Source organism: Psittacula echo (genome assembly GCF_963264785.1).
Source record: "Psittacula echo genome assembly, chromosome: 5".
NCBI classification, from domain to species: domain Eukaryota; kingdom Metazoa; phylum Chordata; class Aves; order Psittaciformes; family Psittacidae; genus Psittacula; species Psittacula echo.
The window spans coordinates 61,783,213-61,799,220 of record NC_137739.1 but is presented as its reverse complement, the minus strand read 5'-3'; the positions used below and the strand labels follow the sequence as shown (position 1 = coordinate 61,799,220).

Here is a 16,008-nt window from a genome sequence, read left to right as displayed (position 1 = left end):
CCTCCCTGAGAACAACCCTCACCAATGACCAGCACACCTGCTTTACCTGAGAGAGACAGCAGATACTGGCGCCCACACGGCGCACCTCAGCACCCTCACCACCCCCGGCCAACCTCTGCGGTAAGGGACGGCAACAGCCGATCCACCTGGCTGCCAGACAGCCCCGCATCCCCCGGGGGCTCTCTCCTCCCCTCCCCGACTGCGACTGCGACTGCGACGGCGACGCAAGACCCCGCCGCTACCGCAGGCGCTAGCCCTTGAGCCCTCAGCTCTGCAGGCCGGCTCCCAGTCCACAGAGCCCACACACAAACAACACAACTCCAGCAAGCACATGGCGCAACGAACACCGAATCAGGCCTCCCTCAGAAGGGCAGCTCCCCGCCTGTCCCCAGGGCGCATGCGCACGCCAACCCCTCCTGCCCGTCCCGCCCGGAATACACTCGTGGCGCCACAGAGTGACGTCACGTGGCAATGGCGGCGCTGGGGAGTGCACGCGGCGGGTGGCGGTGTTAGGGGCAGCTGCCGGTGGTGGGCAGAGTCCCGCGGGACCGCTACCTCTTTTCTCCCCCTCTCTCCGTCCTGGGGCTGCAGAGCGCGGTAAGCGCTGGGGGTGGTGGGGGAGCTTTTCGCCCCTGGGTTGCAGGCCGGTGGGGCCCCGCGGGCCTCCCGCAGGTGCCCGGAGTTGTGCCCTGTGCGGCGGTGGAGGCCGGGCTGGGCCCGGTGTCGCCCGGGGTAGACAGGAGCGGGAGCGCTCTGCGGCCTGTGGGGATTTATCCCTCTACTCTGGCCCCAGAGCTGTTCCAGGAGCGAAGCCGGCTGTATTTACTCGTCAGGCCATTCACAGCAATGATAGCTCAAAAAAAAAAAAAAAAAAGGGGGGGGGAAGGGGAAGTTGAACTATGTCCTGCATTCTCATTTGTTTGAGTATCATCAGAGTAATTCTCATTCTTTTGATCTGATTCCCTGCTTTCTTTTTACCCTCAGGTCTGGGGTTTTTTTTAGATAAAAATGAAGGCCAGGAAAGGAGGGAGATTCAGATCTTCTTTTAAGTTGAAACAAAAAGGCATTGAAGTAATAGGAAAATGGAAAACTGTGCAAATCGACCCAAATCTATTTGCTGAAGAGGAGTTTAGAAATATAGTATGTTTGGAGGAACTTACAGACTACAGGCAAGTAAGTTCTTCCGAAGTGGGAAAAGTAAAAGAGAAGAGAAAGGCTGAGAGTGTTTCAGAAGAAGGTAATAAGGAGGAGGAAGAAGAACCTGTCATCCCTCCCAAAAAGAAGAAGAAAACCAAAGATTTGAGAAGCAAAACAGATGAAAGCGATGATACTACTGCAGCAGAATTTGATGTGCCAGTTGATAAAGAGGCAAAGCATAACAAAATAATCAAATTGGTAGATGATGAGGACTATCTGACAGATAGTATGTCAAGCGCGAAAGATGCTCCAAAGAAAAAGAAAAAGAAAAAAGTAGCTAAAAATAAGGCTTCTCAAGCTCAGGAAGCTCTTCCATCAGTACCTACTTCTAAAAAAGTTAAAAACTGGACAACAGAAGTTTTATCTGCCTCAACTGATTGCAAAGCAGATGTGTCTGCATGGAAAGACCTCTTTGTGCCTGAACCAGTGTTGCGGGCCTTGAGCTACCTGGGGTTTAGTGCTCCAACTCCTATTCAGGCCTTAGCCTTGCCTTCTGCCATCCGGGATAATATGGATGTTCTTGGTGCTGCGGAAACAGGTACAGATCTGTTACACTAGTTGTATGTGCTGGGAACTTGCCACCTCCCCTCTTTAAACACAGCTCATGGTTACAGGTTTACGTATGTAACAGAAGCAGCATTTATATGTAGAAAAGCTTGTATCTTCTGTGTATCCAACATATTAGTAATGATTCATTGTATAGTATTACAGCTTTGTAACTTACAAATGCAGGAGTTTCCATCTTACCAAGTACAGCGTGCAAAGCTTTGAAGTCTCAATGAGATTTTTTGCTTTTGACTGAAGTCTTTTTGTGTTGTTTCTCAAATTATTTCTCATTTGGGAACTAACAAAACAGGTGGGTTCATTTTTCCAGCAGCCTAACTTCTGTAGATGTACCTGTGCCAAGGCAAAGCAGAGGAGTAGGTTCCTCTGAAGAGGACTCAGTACTAGCTTGGAGCACAGTGCTAGGTGTGAATGTGGCCTAGGCCTTTATTTTAGCAAAAGAGGCTCTACCTCTGGGCTTGCCCTGTATGTGGTCACCAGCCCTTCTCACTGCTTGTGCTTGAAGTATTACATTGATACCTGTAATGTATACAACTGTAACAGAGAGGTGCTGTCTCATGTCTATCTTCTGATAAGCTCCTGCCTTTGTCTTTGAATATTGCTAGCCTTTGTGAAATTTGTTACAGCTCCTTTTATACTTGCTGCTGTGAAGTCTCAGAGCATTACATTGCTGCTCGTGCCTTTGAAGTTTTGTCGTCTTTAGCAGTGGAACATTTTTTTTCTCAAAACCCCTAAAAATAGGAAGCATAATTAGAAGCTCCTTGGTTTAAAGGCTTCCTTTGCATCCTTTTCATCTGTTCTAGTTGCCTTATCTCACTGCTTGTCTTGTAAAGCCATTTACTACTCATGAGCATGAAGGTATAGTAACTAATCAGATATGCAGTGATTTGCATTTTTATTTTAATTAGGCTGGTGCTATTAACTTTAATAGGATTAGAAAGGCCTGCAGGGAGAGTTTTTGAAAATGGAACTGAAAATTTAAATGGTGTTTTTGTGGTGCAAAAAAGTGCCATTTGGGCACTGCTGGAAAGCAAATCCCTCTCTAGCTGCAGAATGGGTGGTGGCAAGTTGTGTTGTTATTGTCTAGTTTTGCATAACACTGAGGCAGTAGGACTGTGGTTTGCTCATTTATTTTCTTCTTTCATGAGAGAAAGCCAGGTTCTCTCTGGAGAGCCCAGTGGGTCATCGGTGTTCCTGTAGAAACTTGGGAGAAGACTGGGACAGTTGTCTGTAAGGAAGTGATGCAGCAGGGACAGGCTTTCTCCTTCCTCCTCCCCCTACATTCTAACACTTCCCATATCATTGGGCCTGAGAGAGAAACATGACAGGTCAAAGAACTATTCATGTCCCCTTTTTGGTAGTAACATGAAGAATGATAAGATTTTGATATGGCAGTATCACGCAGTATACGGCAGTAGATTCCTGTGAAGATCTGATGCGGGGAATATCAAGGCTCATTGTTTCTGCAAGTGGATATACCCAGTTCTGTTCATTGCCAGGTAGAACTTGTGAAGTTTTTGGTTAAGGAACCCAATTTTATCTGTGTAAAAATCTTACCATTTAAAACCATTAAAAACATGAATTAACTTGAGCTGTAGTGTCTGAGGGTTGCTAAGATGTACTTTTCTCCTGGTTTTGCAGGCCTGACTATGGTATGTGAGCTGTGTGTTGTGAAGATAATGTGCACTGTGAGGGGATTATTTGATTAATTTGTGGGTGAATCTAGTGCCTGCAGAATAGTTCTGAATATTACAGCCCTAATCTAGCTGGGTGCAGTACTGATATTTGCACCAGCCAAATTGCATTGCATTTAATTCAAGATCAACAGTGTTCTGCTACTGGGCTTAGCTATGGATTAACTAATATTAAGGTTCTCCCCTAAACAGGCAAAATCCTGCGTTACTAAATTTGGCAAACCATTATGGGTTTGTGATATGGACAAACAATGCTTAAGGAACTGAGATTTCCAGAGGACTGCTTCCCAGCACTGGCCTGCCTATTACAGGAGTGGTATAATAGTGTCTTGTGCTCTGGATGCTGCTTTTGTGGCTGACAAACTGGTACTGATGAGAACTTTAACTGGGGTGGATGTGCTACCAGGCTTCTCCTAATATCTTTATTAGTGACAGTTCAGAAGGGAATAGGTGGCAGGAATGCGACTCACAGTTTGGTACAGTGGACCCCTGAAATTAAAGTCGGGGGCATTTTTGTATTTGAGAACTCTCTTGTCTCCAAAGTGCATTATCTGTTTTGGATCAGATTTATGTGTTTTGGTTGCAAAAATGTGAGCTGGTGAGAGATCAGGAAATTAGATGGTGGAGTATTTCCAGATATAGTTTCTTAGAAAGTAGTAAACACAGTGCTGTAAATTGAAGATGGAAGCGAATCCTTGAAGTAGTTTGTCCTTGGCCTCATTTGCTATTCCCTTATTTGGAGAACATGGATTGGAACTGTCAATTAGGGCATGATAGTCTCCTTACGGGCATAAAAATACCTTGGCTGCAGCTGCAGTTTTTAAAAAACACTTTGAGAGCAGATGAATCTGCCTGACCTGCTAGTGATTGGAAAAATACCTGTTCCCCAGGAAATATGCTGTTGGTGACCTCAAGACTTATAAAAAGAACAGGGGGAAAGATGCTATTGCTCCAAGTTTTTGGTCTTCTGAAAATCAGTAGTGTATGTCTGTTAGAACTGTATGTTTTAAGAACAGTGTGCAATTGTTGCTTTTCTCATCTTTTCAAATAAATAACTTGTTGGTCTGTGTTATTATTCTTGTTTGGTTTTTTAGGAAGCGGCAAAACACTTGCATTTGCAATTCCAATGATTCATTCTGTGCTGCAGTGGCAAAAATCAAATAGCTCAACAACCAGAAATGACAGTGTTTCTAAAGACTCCCATCAGCATAATGATGAAACAAGTTGTGAAAATGAGAATGAAGCAGAAAAACTAACCCATCAGCAGGCTGAAGATGGTGAAGATGAAAATGATGCATCTTTCACAACAGGTTGTGTGAAGGTGCTGGAAAATTTTGAATTTGATTTGGGTGTCGAGACTCATACTGTTGACTACCCTAAGAAGAGGCCACTTTTAGGACTAGTCCTTACGCCCACAAGAGAATTAGCTGTACAAGTAAAACACCACATTGACGCAGTTGCAAAGTTTACAGGTATGTAGACCCCATGGGTCATGTCCCAGATTATGCTGGGTTTGGATCTTAGCATTTGTGTTGAGCCAGAATGTGTGCCAAATTTTCTTCCACATCATAAGATTGGGGTGGCTTTTGCAAGGCTAGGGTTTGTAGTCCCTGATATTTGAGAAATGCATTAAGAGTCTTCATGTTGCATGTGGAAGTAAACAGTTAATATGGGATATTTTGCTTTAAATTGTTTCTTTTTTCAACTAGCTATTAATTGGTGATTTAGCAGCACAGAATCAGTACTCAGCCACAGCTTTGTCCTGGTTTTGGATATGTAGGTTATATATGAAAAATAATTTAATTTGTATATATATAAAAATATAGATCATAATTTTCTTTTTGACAGATATTTTGATCTATGTAGCTAATAGATACAGATATATCCATATATATCATTTTCATCTACCTATGTGTATCAGAAAAAGAAATTATGGCCATAAATTTTAAGGGTGTATAGGAAGGTATTGCTGGATTGTCTGACTTACCTCCTGCAGCAGTCAGGCCACAGCATTTTGCTGGGTAACAGGCCTGATGAAAGACATTCCATCCTGTTCCTTTCCCTTCCAAACCAGAGGTCAGCACATCTGTTAAGTGACTGAGTAAGGATGTGAAACTGTTCAAGATAGGGATAATTGGGAAACAACTCCCTACTTACTTCTCCAATAGTAGTAATTATTGATGAGGATATGTAGTGCAATGAACTGCTTTTAAGCACATCTTCCTTTGGTGTCATCCTGCTGTGCTCATCAGTCTACAGCCAATTGCAAGGGTAATTTTAACTCCTCAATATATGTCAGTACGGTTCTGATAGGAGCAGTTCTATTTGTGCATAAAAATCTGCTCACCAAGTGATGTATAGTTGCTGCAGCAGAAGAGAAATAGAAACCAGGGCTTTCTTTATTGTCTCAAATTCACTTCAAAAAGAATCCCCACCTGGAAGAATGGGGTTCCACAAGAAATAGGAAGAGAAAGCAGTGGTACCTCGGGTACTGGAGGAATCTTGCACACTAGCATTGAGTTTGTCATGGGCCAATGTAGTCTTTGAAGAAATAGGGTGAAATAAGCCATGTGTGGACTCTCTGCTTCCAGAGCTAAACTCCCTTTAGTACCTGAGCAAATTAATTAAAGCTAACTTAGGGTCTGTGCTGCCATGCAGTCCAGAAAATCATTAATTGGGCAGAAGCATTCTTGTTAGGATTATTCCATAGCAAATGAGCAGTTACTAGCAAGGCAAGCATTTCTTGGTCTTAGTTTTGGAGGGGCCTGCTGGTTATTCCCAACAAGAACATACCTGTTCATGCAGATATCATTGACAAAACATGAGATTCTGAAATACGAGTTAACAAAGCTAACAGCTATGGAGGGCATATGTGATTCTTCCTGCTGTTGGAAGATAGATACAGTAAAAGAAAAACTATTTTTGGCATCCAACTATAATGAGGATTTTTCTGTAAAATTAAGGGCATTGCTGTGCATTCAGTGTTACATAAAACCCCTGAAGTTTCCTGGCCAAAATGCTTGCTGAAAGTTGCATTGCAGACTTCTTAAAATAATTCTTTTGGGTGGATGGATGTAAAGACATTCACTTATAAATTATTGAGATCAAAACTGTTATTTACATGTTCTAGGCATTAAGACTGCAATTATAGTTGGAGGCATGGCTGCACAGAAGCAAGAACGTGTGCTGAATCGAAAGCCAGAAATTGTAATTGCAACCCCAGGCCGCCTGTGGGAGTTAGTTAAAGAGAGACATCCACATCTTTCAAATCTTCGGCAGCTCAGGTAACGGTGCCTTTTAGACTAACTGCTGGATGCTGAACTGGGCATCACTGCATGCTGATTGTGTTTACTAACTGATTAAATAATTTAGACTACATAAGATTATGTATTTCTTTGCCAGAGTGTTTTATTCAAATGCACAGTGGTTATATGGATGGAGGGTCAATTGATGAGAAATGTCAATTAAATGTCAATTAAAACCAGTAGCAAAAACACCCTTTTTCCTTTAAAAACCTGTTTTTAAAAAGAATAAGTGTAAGGCTACTGTAGCTACTCTGGTGTACCTGGTGTTTCTTTGGGTTTTAGATGCAGAACTTCCCTCATGTATTCGTCAGGAAAAAGTTCATTTTAAGCATATCAGGTTTGTATTTATCTGTACAAGTGGATTTTTACTGTATGTTTTCTGTTTGACAGGTGCCTTGTGATTGATGAAGCAGACAGAATGGTTGAGAAAGGTCACTTCTTAGAGCTGTCTCAGTTGCTGGAAATCTTAAATGATTCACAGTATAACCCTCAACGACAGACTTTTGTTTTTTCTGCCACTTTGACTTTAGTCCATCAGACTCCCACAAGAGTTTTACAGAAGAAGAATGCTAAAAAGATGGACAAGAAGACCAAACTAGAATTGTTAATGGAAAAAATAGGAATAAAGGGCAAACCCAAAGTAATAGACTTAACAAGAAAAGAGGCTACTGTTGAGACACTGACAGAAACCAGAATCCACTGTAATACAAATGAGAAGGACTATTATCTGTATTATTTTCTTCTCCAGTATCCAGGAAGAACCATGGTCTTTGCGAACAGCATAGACTGTGTAAAACGCCTGAGTTCTCTCCTCACAATCTTAAATTGTGATCCTCTTCCTTTGCACGCCAACATGCACCAAAAGCAAAGGCTGAAAAACCTGGAAAGGTTTGCTGAGCGAGAGAGGTGAATTGATTTTTCTACTTCATAGTAGAGGAAATCATGTAAAGGGTAGCAGGGAAAGAAAACAGCTCTGTTAGAGTAGGAGCAGCTTGGGGAAGGTAACTGGGGAAGCGAGGTTATTAACAATTAAGGATGAGGTTTCGTAGCATGGTTGAGGTGATGAACTAGAGCAAGTTCAGTGGAAGGCCACCAGGGATGGTCAAGAAGCACTGGTTTTGTAAGAGTGAGAGGCTGAGGGTTTGTATATCACCTGAGAAAAAGACCTAACGGCAGCCCTCAGATACCTTAAAAGAAGATTATCCAGAAGATGGAGCCAGGCTCTTCACAGTGATGTATATTAACAGGGTGAGAGATAAGGGGTGTAAGTTAAAATAACAGATTCTGGGTATAAGAAAAAGCTTTTTTTCTGTGAGGACAGTCAGGGATTGGGACAGGCTACTTGTTCTTGGAGGTTTTCAAGGTTCGCTTGGATAAAGCCGTGAGCAACCTCTTCCAACCTTATTGCTCATTCTGCTTTGAGTAGGAAATCGGACTAGAGACCTCCTTAGGTCTCTTGGAGCCTGAATTATCCTGTGGTCTGGCAGCTCATTGCTGCTGAAGGAGCTGTCACTTGCCCCATTTGCTGCCATATGTTCGTATAACTATCCTACACATGTCTCTGCCCCTGTGCCCTAGCTCTGCAGCTCATTTGAATACTTCTGTAAGTCATTTCATCCCACTAAGCCATCAGAAAGCTAACCACTTTTTGCTGGGTTGGGATTTTGCAGGGTTAATTAGATGAATTAGCTTCCTGAGGGTCAAGGTATTCTGCAGCAATGCAAGAGAAGGGGCAGTTATGTCTTTCAGCAGCAGGAGGCAATCAGGTTTGCCCGTGCAGACTTGTCTTGCCATTTGAAGAGTTACTGTTTCCTGCTGGCTTTGGAATGGCCTTTGGGAGGAGGTTGGTGGTCTCAGTACTTCCATAATCCAGACACCTCAGTTTAATCCTGCTGTGAAGTGCTGCATGTTGTCTGAGTGTGGGAATTTGTACCTTTTTAATAGACTCAGGCAAGGAGAACAGAAATTGAATTGCTGTGACAGATGTGCAGTATTCCTTGGCAAAATGTAGTATTGATAGCATTGGTCTAGGCCAGATAGGGCATTTTCAGGGACTGCACGTTTTCAAGGCAAGAAGAAATCTATGAGGCCTTCTATCATGGCATCTTGCAGATTGCAAGCCATAGATTTTTCTGAGTTTATTTCTCCTTCGAACCTTGTAGCAATAGAGTATACAGTTGGATGCCATAAAATCTTAAGAAATTCCTGTCACCTACAAGTAACTCATTTCAGTTGATGGGAGATTTTGAAAATCAAATTGTTCCATACTCTAAGGAGACATCCTTCTCTGTAGTAGATTGTTTATATAAAAGGTCATTAATTTTTTTAGGTCTTCATTTCTAGGGTAAGGAGAAAGAGTAGTCAGAACAGAATCCCCCCCTTGTCATTCTAGGTTTTAATTTTCTGAGAGAACTTACGTGAATGCAACTTGGTAGAAGATATTTCAGCCCCCAAAAGCTCTTAATTATAAAGTTAGTAATGTGATTCTCAACTGGTGAAACTGTACTGCCAAAAGATCATCTGTGTTGTTAATAGTAATGTCATGTCAAGCTAAAGGTATTTTTAAACTCAGCCTGAGCCAAGCACCGAAAAATGTAATGAAGGGGAGCATATCCACTTTCCAAATGGTTGGGTTAGCTCATTGAATAGTGATATGCACTAGTGTTCCTGTGAATTGGGAGAGAATAAAAGCATGGGAAAACAGGATGCAGCAAGGTCGTGAATTTCTTTATTGTAAACGGGATAGACCTTCTGAAGGTAGCATTTGCATTTTTTTGTTTTACTTTAAGAATTGCTGTTTCAAGACTGCCTCTGATATAATACTGAGTGTTATTTTCTGTAAGGCCAAACAAACAGTGTATTTCCAGCAGATGATATAGTACAAATCTGTTCCTTAAATTGCTGTGGCAGAATTCTAGGTTGCTGTATTTTATGTTCCTTGGCAGATGGTTTACTCTTCAATTTTATGTTCATTAAATGTTATCTTATCACTTTCTCAGCTGTGTCCTCCTGACAACAGATGTTGCAGCTCGTGGCCTTGATATTCCCAATGTGCAGCATGTCATCCACTACCAGGTTAAGTTTTTTTTTTTTTTGCTTTTACTGTTTTGGTTTTGTAATTAAATTTTGCTGATCCTGGACACTAAATCTGTGATTCTTGGTCCTGTGTATAGTCTCAAGTATAGAGATTTAATCATCATTAATTCAACTGTACTTAGAGCTTTTTACTTAAGGATCTCATTGTTGCAGTGACTGACTATATATAAGATGTGATTATATATGAGGAATGACATAACAGATGATTCTTCTTGATGCGCTTTTTGATGATGCACTTTTTGATTAACTTTGATATACAGAGGTGTCAAATAACTTTGAAAACACATACAATTTTTTGCAAATTAAATGACAGAGGGTCAGAAGTTAGGAGACACTCACAAAAGATTATGCAAGGAAGAATAGTGGACTAGAGAACAGGAAGTGTCTCCAGACATTATCTTTTATATTACCTTCAGCTGTGTTACTTGCAATGTGCTATGTGTATATAAAAAAGAATATCCTGTGGCAACCTCTTGGCCAGAGCACACTAGGTTGCTGCTAGTTTTCCATGGTGAGCTTCATGGTATTTTCTGAATACTTGCAGGTCCCTCGTACTTCTGAGCTGTACGTACACCGAAGCGGCAGAACAGCCCGAGCTGCCAATGAAGGCCTCAGCCTACTGCTGATTGGCCCTGATGACTTGATCAATTTTAAGAAAATTTATAAGACATTGGAGAAAAGTGAAGAACTGCCATTTTTCCCAGTTGAAACCAAGTGCATGACTTCTATCAAGGTAAAGAAACAACAGTCTCTTTGCAGCCTGAGTAGTTGCTTGCTTACTTATAATATATGTTTGCATTGCCCATCACATTCTTTCCAGATTTCAGATGAAATTTACTCTTCAGGGCCTGGATTTGAAAATGAAGTTAATCACATTTTATCTTTATTTTAAACAATATTTATGATTTCAATAACTGGCCGAAGAAAGGTGTTCACACATAAATATCACTTACAGTTTTCTTGCATGTTGATACATAGAGCTTCTCCTGACTAGGTTCCCAAAAAGAGAACAGGGAAGGAAGTATGATTTGTGGCTCAGGTGCTAGGATGGCTCTGTTAAGTGTTAGACTAGAGAACAGTAGCAGGTCCAAGGATCTTCAGTGGTCTTCATCTACCTCTTCTCAGTTGATAAGTGAGTTGTCTGCTGTTTTTAGAAGTTCCTATATTGTGAGGCTACTGAACCCCATCAAAACAGTATTTAGCATGAATCTTTCAGGAGATGCAGCTTTCTGAAAGAGGAAGAAATCAAAGAAATGCTTCCACAGTCTCATGTTTTTCCTCTTGTAACGAAGAGAATTTGATAATTATTTTTTTCTTCCATCTCCTCCTCCATCTGCCCCCTCCACCCACCAAAAGTTTCTGGTTACTGAAAGAAATCTGTTGTTTTTAGTGTTTCTTCAGAGGTCCCTTCTGTGTTTCTTGATGAGTAGTTCTTGGCTCCTATCATGCTCTGTCAATTAATGAGTAAATAGATACTGTTTCCACACTCAAATTTTCCTGCCACCATCTCACGATCTCTCCTACATGTAGTAGTGCTCCTCTCCCCAGAAAAGATGCCTGTAATTGTAATTACAGGATTTCAGCCTTCTAGGCCCTTCATATGGGTCAGGTCTCATTTACGCTTTGCCCTGGCCTTAGTCACAAAGCCATTGTAGTTGGGACAGCTAGTGCTGCTGGGTCTTTATGCGTGTCCCTTTGGCATGCTCATTCCCTGGTTCTGCTTTCCTCCCTTCAAGTTCAGGAAAAGTCTGAAGGGATTTCACACTTGAGAGGAATAGAATTGGTGAAACATGGTAGAGGAAAGACTGAAAGAGAACTCAAGTTTTACAGACATGGAAAAACTGTTTAAAATTTCTTGTAATGGTCTAAGAAGATGTGACTGATTTATTTTATTAGCTCACTGCACATTTAATTTCCTCTCTCTCTCTACTTCTTAATTATCTGGCAGTTCTAGCTGGTGCAGTTACCTTGTAGCACCAGACTATTCAGTACTGGTGGTCAGGGTGTCCAGCACAGGGTTTGTTTTGTGTATCCAGAGGCATGTTCCAAGACACAGAACTTGCTGATGTGTTGATTATTATTCATTGTCAGTGCAGATTTTCTTTCCATAACGAATTAGATCTAAGACAGCTTGGCCCAGCTGGAAGGGTGCAGGTCAGGTTAGGTTTGCTGGACATCTTTGTTCCATCTGTGTGCAGCTGGGAAGGACAGGACATTTTGTCCTGTGCTTAAACAAGATCCAGGGGCATTTCTGAAAACAGGAGTACCTTCTTCCATATGGGTGGCAGGAGCGAGCTTCTTCACAGTGGGATGAAGGTAGTGGCTGCCCTTTACTCCTGAGACTAGTAACTTTACTATAAGGTGCACCACGTACCTTGGAAAATGTCTGAATCATGGTTTGTCCTTTATCTCTCTGAAGTGTTTGTAATGTTTCCATTTAAAGAAGGAGAAGTTAACATTTTGGCATGTTTAGTAGTTGATATGTTTTAGAAGTCAGATTCTATCATGGAACTGAAGGAGAATGCTTCAGCAAATGGTCTATTATGTGAGGCATCGGCTTGGAATATCAATAGGGAACAGAAGTGTTTCTCTGCATCTCGGTTGCATTGTAATGCATGCTGTCAAGCACTGATTCTGCTGAAGTGCCCCACATTTAAACCTGATCACAGTGTCTAAAATGTACTTTTTTTGCAGGAGCGGGTGAATTTGGCACGGCAGATTGAGAAGGCCGAATTTTTCAACAGTCGGGCAAAGCAACACAACTCCTGGCTCCAGCAAGCTGCAGAGGCTCTTGAGGTTGATCTTGATGATGACATGCTTATGGGCAAGTGGAAATTTTTGCTTGTTTATAGATATAAACCTATGTGGCTCAGGTGCTCTGACAGAACTGGTGTTCAGAAGCAGCTGCACCATGGCAGAGAAATTCTTAAAACCTGCAGGGCAGAAGGGGAAGGAAAGGACTGTCATTACTTAGAACATAGTGATGCTGGTATTTCCAGGTTGATTGTGCAGTAGGTAGTGCTGGAGCTGAGGGAGTGAGGTGTGACAATTCTGGCAAGCTGCAGACAAGTCCACATGTCATAGGACAAGAACCATTTAGTTTCTGGCAAACGTTTTAGAGTAATCTAAGAGCCCAGAACTATCTGCTTGAGTTTTGTCCCCTCTGCGTCAAAGAAAAAGCTGTTTCTCTACTTCTGTTTATCTGTGTCAGCCCCCTGTAGTCAGGCAGCAGGACAGGAGCCTGACAGCTCTGTGTGGGAACACCCAGGAAGTGCTAGCTAACACCAAAATTGTGTGAGCCTTACTTAGGTTGAGCTGTGTGAGCTAAACAGCCAATACTTAGATTCAAATTGCTGAGGTTTTTGGTGGTGTTATAGAAATAAATAATTTCTTACATTTTAAAAATGAAATGTTTGGAAGTCTGTGCCTGAGAGAATGCCCGCTGTGCATTCTCTCAGAATAGGGCTGCACAAAATAGCTCTGTGTAGCTAGAGGTGCCTATTAGTTCAGTGCCATGAAGTTTTGCAATGCTTAGATGCACTGTAAAATGCCACATTGTATTCAAGTTTTAGGAGCTGAAGGTATGATTTCTTACCAATTCTTTGAAAGCATGCTGAATAGGGGTGCTGCCTGGGCCACTTCAGCTTAAGGTGTCTCTAATGTGTTAGCTGCTAAATATGCAGATGCCTTAATTTTGAAGCATGTTCAGATTAATTTTTTTCTTTATTCGTGGCTGGACTAGCTTGTTCTCAACCACTTTGCAAGCAAACACTGATTGTCTCAGTCCAAATTGTTCAGGAGCACTCTCAGATAATTAGCACTCTGCTGTCTTGTTTTGACATAATCTGAGTGTGCTGTGCTTTGGAATGAGTTTCGAAGCAGCACATCCAGTCCAAGTAAGTTATGGCTCTCAAGTGAAGCACTTTGTAATTGCCACACAGAATCTTGCCATATTCGTGCTTCAAAATGTATTCATTCTCTAATTCTTCTGCTGTTTGTTGGAGACCAATTAAAATCACAGTCATTCCTCCCATAAAGTAAATGCCTCTTATGCTGTTACAAAGGATTTAGTAATGTCCTTTCAATTTACTTAACAGCAACCTTGATTTCATTTATTTCTCCAGTTCAAGCTTCTGACCCTATTAACTCTCAAATCTCTTCTGTGCCCTTCTTTCTCCTATGTTATTAAATCTGAACACTTCGTTGGCGTTCATGTATAAGGAGGAAAGGGCTTCCTGTTTTACAGATGCTGAAATGAGGCTGCATAAACTAACAAAATACACAGAAGAAGCTTCTGCCTGGGGTAGAAGCTCTGGGTTAACACCTTGTATTCTGGACCCCCTTTCCTTTTGTTCCTGATTCTATTCAGGGTTGAGAGTCCACTGAATGATTTAGTAGAATAGTACGTGGGCTATAGTTGCTCAGTAGTCAGGATTCTTCTTGATGTTATCTTGTGGACAGCCTTGGTGATCTGAAAGTCACAGATGACTGGGAGACTGTATGGGAGTTGTGACCTTGTTAGAGGAAGATGAGATTATCATCTCACTATAGCATTACAAAAGCCTGGTGAAAGAGGCCAATGCAAGTTCTTCTCTTGTTGTAACATTCTGTGTCTTTCTTTTCTGCCCAAAGGAAGAAAAACTAGCGAGGAAGAAGAAAGCCAGAAGCAAAAGATGTTGAAGGGGATGAAAAAACAATTAAAACATACATTGTCCCAGCCACTGTTTAAAGTTCTTATGAAAACCAAGTACCCAACACAGTCTGGAAAACTCCTTCTGCCTCAGACGTCAGTGAGCATTTCAGAATCTGCTCTGGGTACCGTGTCCAAACAACAAGCCAAGAAGAAGAAATCAATAAAATTAAATTAGGTAACTGAGTGAGATCACTTAGTGTGATGGAAGCAAGGACAATCCTTATCAAGACTGTCAGTGCTTATGGAGGAACTCAGCTAAAAGACACGTAGTATCAGAGGATGTTGCCTGTGTCTTGGTTGTGCAGGCACAAAGCAAAATTTTGACTTAAAGGGCTCTGTTAACATGCTGGTAGTTAAGTTGAATCTTGTCTTGAATCTTATTTTCTTTTTTTCTTTTTACTGATTTTTTTTTCTTCCTTTGTGTATTAATAGTAGTTAATTTGTTTTGAAATAACTGGTTATTACTCCCTTTTGTGAGATGGGTAAAAGCTACTGGGTAAAGTTCCCTGTCGGCATACTTGATTTAGATTTTAAACTTGGTTTAAACAGAACTTGATCTGAATTTTAATGTCCTTAAAGGACAGGGGAAGATAGGCTGTGTACAGTCCAAGTACAGCCTGAGCTGGTATTAGTGGGAGGTTTGGCTTTTACTGCAGCCAGTTCAGTGAGAAAAGCAGCAAATATAGGCAATGTTACCAGCAAGTCTATAATTGTGGTTATGGAAATCTCTTCCAATTTTCTTTCTCCTCTGATAGTATTTCTCTGTTCTGTTCTCCACTGGATCTAATTCCATTAGTCCTGTGTTAATATGTTTTAGAATGTGCAAAAAAAGTCAAGGTGACAATGGGCCAGGACTGACCTTGGGAGATGTATAGATTTTTGAGGAATAAATGTTGCTACTCAGTATTTTATTAATTAATATCTGGAGTTTGTATTTGAAAACACATTAGAACCTTTGCTTGAGTGGGACAGATGTTGTGAAATGTCACTTCTGAAGAGTGCTTCCTAAGAATTATGCTAGTAAACCATTTTACCTGACCTGAGCAAATAATTTTTAAAACATACTTTTAAAAATATGTCAGAAAAGTATATTTTTAATTTTTGTTAAAATATATCTGCTATAAAACCCAAAGACTGTGTCTGTTTTCAGTCACTTGAGATTTCTAAATTCCTTGTAGCAGATGTCTGCAGCGCTTAGCAGGCAAGGGGAGGGGGAAAAGCACCCAAAAGGTAAGAAATAGCAGTGGGATCTGTGCTGATGGGAGCACAGGGAACCTTCAGCTGTGAGCTCTAGATTGAGCAGAGATTTTGCATGTCACACAGTATAGAACCAGTGTTGCTGCCAGGATAGGAGGCGCCAATTTACTCAGCTAGTGAAAAAAAAATCTGTGGCATTGAGTGCCCCCTCCAACCGCTTGCTGGTTATGTGAGAACGGCAAAGCCTTTACTCTTTCATCTA

General features: G+C 41.4%; 1 protein-coding gene across 2 annotated transcripts; it reads left to right on the top strand.

Moving 5' to 3' along the window:
• The first annotated feature begins 462 nt into the window (after nucleotides 1–462).
• On the top strand, nucleotides 463–15,672 carry DDX24 (DEAD-box helicase 24). 2 transcript variants are annotated; one of them, XM_080618745.1, is made up of 9 exons: nucleotides 463–597; nucleotides 985–1,735; nucleotides 4,550–4,927; nucleotides 6,586–6,739; nucleotides 7,151–7,666; nucleotides 9,760–9,835; nucleotides 10,401–10,589; nucleotides 12,551–12,680; nucleotides 14,489–15,672. In XM_080618745.1, exons 2-9 carry the CDS (start codon nucleotides 1,009–1,011, stop codon nucleotides 14,722–14,724), a joined length of 2,406 nt encoding a protein of 801 aa, XP_080474871.1. In that variant the 5' UTR covers nucleotides 463–597; nucleotides 985–1,008; the 3' UTR covers nucleotides 14,725–15,672. The 2 variants fall into 2 exon arrangements, with proteins under 2 accessions (XP_080474871.1, XP_080474872.1); XM_080618746.1 differs by having other exon boundaries at nucleotides 12,551–12,684; nucleotides 14,493–15,672.
• The last annotated feature ends 336 nt before the right edge of the window (nucleotides 15,673–16,008 follow it).